Source organism: Cariama cristata, unplaced genomic scaffold, assembly GCF_000690535.1.
Source record: "Cariama cristata isolate BGI_N322 unplaced genomic scaffold, ASM69053v1 scaffold3606, whole genome shotgun sequence".
Taxonomy (NCBI): domain Eukaryota; kingdom Metazoa; phylum Chordata; class Aves; order Cariamiformes; family Cariamidae; genus Cariama; species Cariama cristata.
This window is the reverse complement of record NW_009623666.1, coordinates 80,466-91,365: the sequence shown is the minus strand read 5'-3', so window position 1 is coordinate 91,365 and position 10,900 is coordinate 80,466. Positions and strand designations below refer to the sequence as shown.

The following is a 10,900-nucleotide window of genomic DNA, read 5'->3' as shown; positions in this document are numbered from 1 at the left end:
TTGCCTGCTGATCCAATTAAAGATGTTCTTACAAATACAGTCCTTTTGAAGATACTGGGTCATCTTTATTCCACTCAACACTTTAGTAAATCAAGAGTAATTCAGCTGAAATCAATGCAGTTCCATTGACAAAAAACGGGTAAGACCCATCTTCTCCATTTGACTTCACAATAATTTAGTGACAATGCATAAAAATTATAAATGAAAGTCTTTTACGTTAGTTCCAGCAATTCAGCAACCCTGATTCTTTGAAGCCAGTGATAGCTTTGTCATTGTCTCATCTTCCTTGTAAGTCAGTAGTGGATTAGTAGACATTTATTTGGACACCAGTGACTGTAATCGACAATGTTTTCTAGTGGATTTGGTACCGATCATTTTATTAATAAAAAAAAACATTATGTTTTATACTGAACAACTGTACATTAGACGTATACTGTTACAGTTATTCATTATGCTTGATTAGAATGACTAGAATCCCTGTATTGCAAATGAGAGTTTGAAATCAGTATAAGCTGATTTCAATTGCACTTTTCATGATGTTCACTCCCTATAGCAAAAACATAAAAACAATAAAGTAAATCAGTTTTTTCCTTAAAAGGTACCATGTGTTGATCACTTTTGCATCCTGCTGTTTGTTAGTTCAGTGCTACTTACCATTAATGAAGCGTTACTTCAAATGCAGAATGCTAACATTAAGCTTTTTAATCTTTAGCCATGTGATGTGAGGCATGATTTTCAACAGAGAGTGCAAAAAAAAGTACCAAGTATCTAAAATCCAATTAACTTCAGTGGAACGGGTCTTGCAAACAAATTTTTTGATGTGTCTATAATATAGTAATTGTATTAAAGATTTACACCTCTCTGATTATATCATGCTGTTTGAGATTATGTTAATACTGGTTGTTTGGAATTTTTCATTCCATTTCAAAATATCAAATGTGCTCAACTTTCAAACCAACAAGAAGTTTTCTGAAATTGCAAGAAAGCAAATTCTGCCTGAGACTTGAAACCACAGCTTTGCACTTTGGGCTTTGAGGTTATCATGAGTAACGAGAATTAGTGTTGCAAAATGTTTTCCTTTAATGAGTATAGCAGAATTGAGCTCAGATCTTGCTCTTAACTATTTGACCTCTGGTTTTTTATTTAGCACTGTAAAAGCTTGGTGTTTTCAGATAAGTAAGCATAGACATCATGGAAAAACAGAGTTCATTGGGTGGCAATGCAGGTAATTTATCTTTAAGCTCCAGTAGCGTCTTTGAATATGTTTGGGTTTTTCGTTTTGGTTTGTTTTTTTTTTTTCTTTTTAATTTCAATAACCTCATATTGAAAAGGTCTATGTATTTTTATAGTAAGCCCAAAATGAGCAAATAAACAAGAACACACATATGGGGCCAACAATAACATTTTGTTTTCCTAACAAAAAAAAAAAACTTAAATTTTTTTTTGAAGAATAAAAACGAGAGGTTGGGAAAACATTGACTTAATTTTAGTAACAATGGTAAGTGGGGCCCCACTTCACCAAAGTCTGTAAATTATCCACAGGGAATTTAATGGAGCGAGATGCTGGCGCATTCTTCAAAATCTCATATTTTCTTTTTTTTTTTTTTCCCAAGAAAATGCAAGTAATTGTGGTGTTTTCCACTTCAAAATGAGTATAATTCAGTTCAGAATTTGAACCCTGCAATAGGGCACTCCAGCTGTAGTTGGAGAAGCATGTATTTATCAGTCAGGTTTGCAGCAAGACCCACAAGCAGTTGTACTGGAACAGCAGGTGGATCTGTGTTTATGACATGGTGAGGAGTGGACATCCAGCTCTCCAGAAGCACTCCTTCAGCAGGTACCAAAGATGTGGCAGTAGGAGTACAGTTTCTGGGTTTTTTTCTTCTTTTTCTGTGTAAAAAAGTAATTTGTCTGGAGCACTTCGTCCCTCATCAGTGCTGTCTAGGCTGTAAGAATTTTACAAGAGAAGCTAATTTTAAGAAGTTTCCCTTTAGATCTAAGAGATTAAAATCTAAAGTTTTGAGAAGATGAATGTGTTCAAGTGAGAAACCGCTAGTAAGTCAGGTGTACTGCTGATGAAGTAATTGATTTAGACTGACTGTACGTCAAATTTTCTTAGTTTTTTGGAAGCAGGCAGCAATGCACAACTGATTCTGCTCAGAAATCCCTTCGGGACTATTCTAGATAGTTCTAGATAGTTCTGTGCTTTAGAAACTCTGTTGCTTTCCATTCTCAAGATCACCTTGGAATTCCTTCTACCGCTTTTCCATTCAACTCATAGAAGTTTACAACGTATACCCTAAACCCGTCGTTGCAGCCAGGGAAGTCCTGGTTAATGCACTCAGCCAATTCTTACCTTGGCTATATGGCTTGATATATTGAATAGTGATTTCTATTGTTCTTGGATTGCAGGAGAAACTTGCTTTGGCCCTAAATCCCTTCCCCACCATGGAACAGATTAGCACTTTTGTGCTGATGATCTTACTAACCTATTAGCTTGCAATTTTAATATGTTGTATATACAACAGGAGTTCAGGCAAGGGATTAAAATATTAACTAATAAAGCAGAGAGCTTCACCAGTGTATGTTTGTATTGCTTCCCAAGCTAAGGAAAGGTTTTATTCTTCCTAGTGCTGTCTCGCAGTGGAAATCCTTGCTATTGTAGTTGTTTGCTGCTCCAGTTTCCTCCTGTTTCTGGGAATCTGTCTATACTGTTAAAAGAGTTACAGTAAAACCATTAGGGCCAGATTTAAAGAAAATGTCTTTTTTTCTTTTATGCCTGTCTTTAGATTCTCAGGAAAAAATAAGTGATTTTGTGGAGCTGGTTTCATGAAGTTTTGTCTTTTTTGGTGTAAACATGCTGCATTTCAGAAGTAGAGAGTCACGAACCCCATTTAACTCATTACAGGAGCACCAGGTTTGCTCCTTGGACCATGCAGCTTTCTTAGCTTTGTTTTATTTATTTACACATTTTAAAGCAGGTTTAGTTAGGACAGTATACCTTCTATAATGTTTTTGTTTAGAGAGACTCTGGCTTGACCTCATGATGTAGAAGGAACTAGACCTACAGTTCTGCTGGCAAGTTTGTCCAGCTGCATGATAATTGAGGCATTTCACCAAGATAATCAAGCCATTTCACCAGGATGCTGAGACTCCACCTCAAGTTCTACCTCTTCTCTGTGTGTTTGGAATCTGTGTCACAAGGAGATTATTCTCACTGCTTTGCCGTAAAGGATTCATAAAGGCAAATAATAAAGTCATAAAAAGTGTATCTCCCTCAGCTGATGTTTTACTCTGTGATGTATTTAAATTTTCACTCCAGGAAACAAAAAGACCTGTCCTTCTGTATTACGGATGTTCTGTAGAATCTAGTCTTCCTCTCATCCTGTAGTACTGGGTAAAGTTGCATGTTTTGTCATTCCAGAGACTGCATCCTGAGTTACCTCTTAGCCTGGAAGACCTTGAAAAAGTTTTTGTTACATTGGATGCTGATGGCAATGGCTCACTTACCCCGAAGGAGTTCACCACAGGATTCAGTGAGTTTGGAAAGCATGTCTCCTGTATAGAGCTTTATTCATATTCTGTACTCTCCACATCAATAAAGAAGCATTTTATCCTAACATTGCACTTAATGATGCACACAGCGAGCCAGACTATTCCCTAGATATATGTAGCAGATGAAGAAGTGGGCAAATTATGTCTATAATTAGACAATGGGTTCCAGGGCCAGATCAGATACAGTCAGATCTTTTCTATATATGTGTCTCCTCCGCACCCTCCCACTTTGAGATACGAGTTCAGATAGTTTTGCACTTTTGATTATAACATAGTTTCAAGCTTCACCTATTTGTTAATTTACTTGAACCCTTCAGACCAGTTGACTTCTGTAATATCTGTTCTTCCTTAGCCTCATATTTAATTTAAACTGAATCAACTCATTTGTCAATCTATGGTTATCTCTTATAATCAATTCTTCTATAGTGTTCTCAACACTTACTAGAGCAAATACAAGGTTACATCATGTGTTGTTGGCTAGTGAAAAATTGTTGAGAAAGTCTCATGACTTTCATGAAAGTCTCTCATGACTATGATGTGGTGTCTATAACCAGAAATATCTGAATCACAGAATCACAGAACACTTGAGGTGGGAATGCACCTCTGGAGGTCACCTGGTCCAACCTGCCCTGCCCAAGCTGGGCCACCTCAAACCAGTTGCCCAGGGCTGTCCAGATGGCTTTTGAATATCTCCAAGGAGGGAGACTTCACAATCTCCCTGGGCAACCTGTGCTGGTGCTTGGTTATCCTCACAGTAAAGAAGTATTTTCTGATGTTCAGATGGAACCTCCTGTGTTTCATTTGTGCCCATTGACTCTTGTCCTGTCCCTAGGCACCACTGAAAAGAGCCTGGCTCTGTCCTCTTTGCACCCTCCCTTCACGTATTTATAGTCATTGATTATATCCCTGAGCCTTCTCTTCTCTAGGCTAAACAGTCCCAGCCCTCTCAGGCTTTCCTCATATGAGAGATGCTCCAGTCCCTTCATCATCTTCCTGGCCCTTTGTTGGACTCTCTCCAGTATGTCCATGCCTCTCTTGTACTGGGGGACACGGAATGGAACACAGGACTCCAGGTGTGGTCTCCCCAGCGCTGAATAAAGGGGAAGAATCACTTTCCTCAGCCTGCTGGCAATACTCTGTCTAATGCAGCCCAGGATATCATTTACCTTCTTTGCAGCAAGGGCGCATTGCTGGTCCTGTTCCACCTGGTGTCCACCAGGTCCCTCAGGTCCTTTTCTGCCAAGCTGCTTTCCAGCTGGGTGGCCCCTGGCATGTACTGGTGCATGGGGTTGTTCCTCCCCAGGTACAGGACTTTGCACTTCCCCTTGCTGAACTTCATGAGGTTCCTGTCAACCCGTTTCTCCAGACTGAGGTCCCACTGGATGGCCGCACAACCCTCTGGGTATCAACCTCTCCTCCCAGTTTGGTATCGTCTGCAAACTTGCTGAGGGTACACTCTGCTCCCTCATCCAGGTCATAAATGAAGATGTTGAACCAGACTGGACCCAGTATTGATCCCTGGGGTACATACTAGTCACTGGCCTCCAACTCACTTTGCACCACTGATCACCACCCTCTGACCTCGACTATTCAGCCACCTTTCAGTCCACCTCACTGAATGCTCATCCAGCCTCATCAACAGCTTCTCTATAAAGATCTTGTTGAAGGCCTTACTGAAGTCCAGGTAGACAATATCCACCGCTGTCCCATTATCTACCAGGCCAGTCACTTCATCATAGAAGTTTATCAAGTTGGTCAAGCATGACTTCCCCTCAGTGAATCCATGCTGACAACTCCTGATGATTTTCTTATCCTTAATGTGACTGGAAATGGTTTTCAGGATTACGTGCTCCATCACCTTCTCAGGGATCAAGATTACACTGACTAGCCTGTGGTTCCCTGGGTCCTCTTTCTTGCCTTTCTTGAAGATCAGAGTGACATTTACTTTCCTCCAATCGTCTGGCTTTTCTCCCAGTCACCATGATAGATCTGAGTTTATCAAAAGTGGCGTCACAGTGACATCTGCCAGCTCTCTCGGCACTCCTGGGCCCCCATGAAGGCCCACGGACTTATGTATGTCCAGTTTACTTAAGTATTCCCTGACCTGTTTGATCTTCTTCCACCAAGTGTACATCTTCCTTGCACCAACCTTTCTCTCTGAGACTTGGGATTCAGGAAGGCCAGTCTTGGTAGCAAAGACTGAGGCAAAGGCGGCGTTCAATACTTCTGCCTTTTCCATGTCCTGTGCAACCAAGTTCCTCATCTTATTGAGGGACACATTTTCCCTAGTCTTCCTTTTGTCTCCTATATACTTAGAGAAGCCCTTCTTTTTTTTTTTTTTAACATCCCTGTCCAGGTGCAATTCCCTTTGGTCTTTAACTTCCTTAACTTCATTCCTGCATGCCCAGACAATGTTTCTGTATTACTCTCAGGTCACCCATCCTTGCTTCCATCCTCTGTGTGTGTTCTTTTTGTATTTGAGTTTGGCCAGGAGCTCCTTGTTAATCCATGCAGGCCTCCTGGCATTTTTGCCTGGCTTCTTATTCATTGGGATGAAGCTCTCTTGAACTTGGAGGAGGCAATCCTTAAATATTAACCAGCTTTCTTGGGCCCCCTTCCCTCTAGGGTCTTATCCCAAGGGACTCTTACAAGTAGATATTTGAATAGGCCAAAGTCTGCTCTCCTGAAGTCCAGGGTTATGAGTGTGCTTTTCACCCTTCACCCTGCTCTCCGATACCTGAACTCCACCATCTCATGGTAACTGCAGCCAAGGCTTTCTTTTGACTTCCACATCCCCAGTGAGACCCTCCTTGTTGGTACATGTGAGGACCAGCAGACCACCTCTCCTCACTGGCTCCTCTGTCACTTGGAGGAAGAAGTCATCATCAATGCAATCCAGGAACCTCCTGGTTTGCTTATGTCCTGCTGCATTGTCCCTCTAACAGATACCAGGGTGGTTGAAGTCCCCCACAAGGACCAGGGTCTGCAAACATGAGGCTGTTCCTATCTGCCTGTAGAAGGCCTCGTCCACTTGTTCTTCCTGGTCAGATGGCCTACACCCACTATGCTGTCCCCTTTGCCTATCCTCTCTTTAATCCTAACCCATAAGGTCTCCGTCAGCTCCTCTTCTATCCCTACACAGAGCTCCATGGATTCCAGCTTGTCTGTCACATAAAGGGCAACTCCCCCTCCTCGTCTTCCCTTCGTCAGGACCCTGTATCCCTCCACCTTATCCTTTTCAAACACTCTGGTCATGGGAGCCATCCCACCATGTCTCCATGATGCAATCTTTCTGTTATTAATAGAAATATCCCAAATAGATCGAAGAAACTACTGTAGGGGACAAGTTTAGAGGAATTGAAATGCATGTGAGTCAAATGGAGGGAAATAAGTGTTAATAAAATGTAGCTTTCCATATGAAGTTTTTACAGGAATTTGAGGTGTGCCTTTGGTCATGCACTAAAAAGAATGTTAAAACAGGAGGTATGTTTTATCAGTACCAATGCTGTGGTTATTTTAGATTCCTAACTTCTATGTAAGCATATCAAGAAATAAGGCCCCAACATTCATAAAATGCTTGTTGCTACAATTTATGTCTTTTGTTCATGGAGGTCTGAAATTTTTCAGTATGTTTGTGAATTTTGAGGTGAGTGTTTTACTGAAGGTTAGACATTAAACTGGGGACAAAGTCAGGCATAGAACTCTTGCCAAGCCTCATCCTTCTGTTGTTTCATTGTACTCCCTTTTCTTGTAAACAAGTGTAGGTTTTTCCCTCACAAATTATATTTACTGTAAAATTTGATCTCTAGTATGTTGCTCTTCAATGACATTGCTTCTTATAGTAAGTTCCGAAAACGCTAACGTGTGTAATTTCTAATTCTTAGGCCAGTTTCTTTTGGGGCAGATTGCTTTGAATAATGAGATGATGCAGCAATCAGAAAGTGAAACAGCCTGCCCACTTAAATGCGAAGAGATCGTGAGTGATGATGAGGATGAAGAATTCCAGTTCTCAAATCTGATGGGTCGGCTTGGAGCTAAAAAGGTTTTGGATGAGTGAGTCTGCAGCAATAATAATAGATTGTATGATCCTTTACGATTCAGCTTTGGGTTTGATTTTAATGGAATCCAAGGTGAATGACAAGAACCGAGGCTGCTCAGTAACAGAATGATTCTTTAAAAATTAATTTTTAAATGTTGATGATAAAATGCCGTTCAACCAAAATTTCCAAGATCAAAGCTATTGTACTCCAGGCGTATGAAACGTGTGTTTGTGCCATATGAAAGCTATACCATTAGCCCACTGATGTGCCATGGGTTTTGAACATAGATAATTACTAGCATGTAATCTGCAGGTGCCACTGATTTTCAAACAATGCATGCTGACTGCTTTTTTGGCAAGGGCTATGTTTAAAGTGCACCAGTTAACCATAAGAAAGAATGTTTTCTCCCCTTTTTCCATTTTTTCTCCCCTCCATGCATAAGTCCATGTTGTGATTGCTCTGATATAACACTACCTCTTCCAGGACCAGGAACACAGAACGCAGAAACTGCTCTAAGAGCTTCTTCTGTGTTGGCCTGACATTCATTGGTCAATCACAATGAATGTTTGAGATCAAAAAAAGCACAGGGCAAAAATGGGAGAGAATCTGGACAGATAGTAGGTACATTTTAGAAATGCATTAGTGATCCTTACCATGAAATAGAAGTGCTCATCAGTGCTTCTCTTCACCTGAATACCTGTTACAGGAAGGAGTCATTGTCAGTCATCCTGAAAGTTTTTCATTATGAAGAGATTTTTATCACCCACTTTTCCTATCCTTATCCTCGTTTTGTCCTTTAAATATAGCACTCTTTGCTGGCTAACTTCAGGCTTACAATGCACATGGAAGAGAATGAGTCAGGAAGAAACAAAAGTTGTTCAGGAGAGTTTTGGCAAAGTATTAAAAAACCATTGTTATTCACAGTAGAACATCTTTTTCCAGTATCTGCTGAACAGATTTGGAAACAAAACATTCTCTTGGTAAATCTTTAAATAAAAATTTTCAAGATGTCATGTTCTGATTTTTGTAACAGTCCCACCGTGAAATTAAAATGGGTTCAAAATGAAGGGAGACAGTACAAATGCAATTTGTTAACTTGTCTAAGTAACTTAGGAGACTGTCTCATTCATTTCTCATGAGCAACTGCTTCTGATTAGCTTTCCTACTGCCCCCTCCCCACTGGATTTGTGGGAACTTCTTTACTTCTAATAGAAGTGACAGGATGGTAGAGTGTATCTCTTTTCATCTATCTCTTTTTTTATCCATTCCTGTTTAGTGTCTGGCAAGGCACCCACTAAATAAGCAGTTCCTGTGATTCTCTGCAGTCATGCATGACCAACCTTTATGATGCATTTTTTTTAATAAATGTAATTTCCATCATTTCCCACCCACCTTATCCTTTTCAAATCTGCAACTGCTTAAGTAGCCCTTGATTTTAATAAGCTTTGTGTTCTGACTAGTGATGCCTTGAAACCTCCATCCACTAGGATTCTGTGAACATTTATTGCAGCCTGAGAAATGTTGTTTCTTAATGAATCCTTTATGATCTCTTCTTTCAGTGAGAGTGATGTGAAGCAACTTTGGTTGCAGCTGAGAAAAGACGAACCTCATTTACTTTCCAATTTTGAAGAGTTCCTGGTCAGAATTTTTTCCCAACTCCAAGAAGCAGATAATGAAAAGAATGAGTTGGAATGCGCTCTAAAAAAGTTAGTACTTCTCTTTGGTGGATTGTTTGTGTAGTTTTACAACTATCTTACCTACCCTGTGAACTTTTGAAATAAACAAAGTATTTCAGTGAAGAATAAGGACTATCATCATAAGAGTTGCCGTAACGTAAAATTTTATTAGTAATGAAGAATATTAGTAAAATTATTTATAATGCAGAACTGGGTGAAATTCATTTTTCTCTTCCAGTTAACAGATGTTGTTGACTGAAATTCTTTTGCAGATGTCTATTATTACATCACAGTTTTAAGACAATATTAAGCAATTCACTTCTAGTTAATCAGTTTGATTCCAGAGGACAGTCAGATTTACCGGTAAATCTGGTGAAATTGTCTGGGTGCTTTGCAGACGTGTGCAGGAAAGCTAGAAATCTGGATTTACTGGCCATAAACATGAGAGGTTTAAGATGTTAAAGCGGCACAAAGCACTGATACCAGTGAAAATGTAAGTTAACAAAGATATATAGAAAAAACAAATATATGAAATATAGTAAACAATATATATTGGTTTTATATATATAAATAATATAAATAATGTGTATATATATAAACAAATATGTAAAATGCATCTATAAAAACAAATATATAAGAACTAAAATAGATCATCCTTTAATATGTAGCTATCTAGAGGGAAAAAATTTGTGATGCTAAATCTAAATAGAATGCAACAAATGATGCTTATAATTGAAGTTCCCCTGTATTTTTATTATCAAGAGTCACTTCTGAATTTCATATTCTTACAGATTGAGTAATAAAGGCGAATATATTGTTGAACATTTACTTCATTTGTTCGGCACTCTTCTGGCTATTTTGAGAATGTGACAAGGTTTCTGAAGGAAGAAAAAAAAACTAGAAATGTACGGTCATTAAAGACAATAAGTTTATATGGATAGCAGCGTTTTCATCGAAGTGTACAAGTGTGGTCTTAGCCTTCAGACAGCTAGTCAGTTGGAAAGAGCATAGAGGCAGTTGTGCTGTTTGTTTTAGACTAGAGATTATTAACAACCATATGTGGTCAGGCGTTTGTTTTGTGGTTTTGTTTTGATTTTTTTTTTGTCAGGCTCTTGTCAGTGGTTTTGGGGAACTGAATTAATAAATTTGTCTGTTTAATAGCTGTGCTCAGCCCAGAGATGCATGAAGAATACATTTAGCATTACCTGACTTTTCTGGCTGACATGAAATCTCTACCTTAAAAATGCATTGGAATTTTATGCCTTTGTAGTAAAAACAGATCTTAGCTAATTTCTTTTTGATGTCGCTCCTGATAACACCTCTAATTTAGGCACATAGGTCATTGTTCTGTTTGTAATCAATAGCTGAAGGGAGTCAGAACTATCAGGAGTAATATTGTCTTTGGTAACAGTGGGGATGAATAACCTCTTTTATTTTAGCCTATGTACAGATAACAGCAAAGCTGAAGGCAAGACAATATAGAGAGCGGAATTTTTTTTTTTTATACTCGCATACTTAGTAGCAGTAAAATGCATGTGTCCGCATAGACTAGGTAGGATTTACTGTGGAGTCACAGAAGATAAGGGGTGCTGGTTATGGAGGTGTTACCATGTCTCCTGGTTTCTTCTT

At 39.2% G+C, this 10,900-nt stretch overlaps 1 protein-coding gene across 1 annotated transcript in view; it reads left to right on the top strand.

The window, feature by feature from the left end:
- The window catches only part of CRACR2A (calcium release activated channel regulator 2A), a 49,950-nt gene that overhangs the window by 1,733 nt on the left and 37,317 nt on the right, over positions 1-10,900 (top strand). The window contains exons 2-4 of the mRNA XM_009702831.1: positions 3,425-3,536; positions 7,440-7,608; positions 9,155-9,301. Of these exons, the coding sequence (XP_009701133.1) occupies positions 3,425-3,536; positions 7,440-7,608; positions 9,155-9,301 (428 nt within the window). The remainder of the gene's footprint in view (positions 1-3,424; positions 3,537-7,439; positions 7,609-9,154; positions 9,302-10,900) is intronic.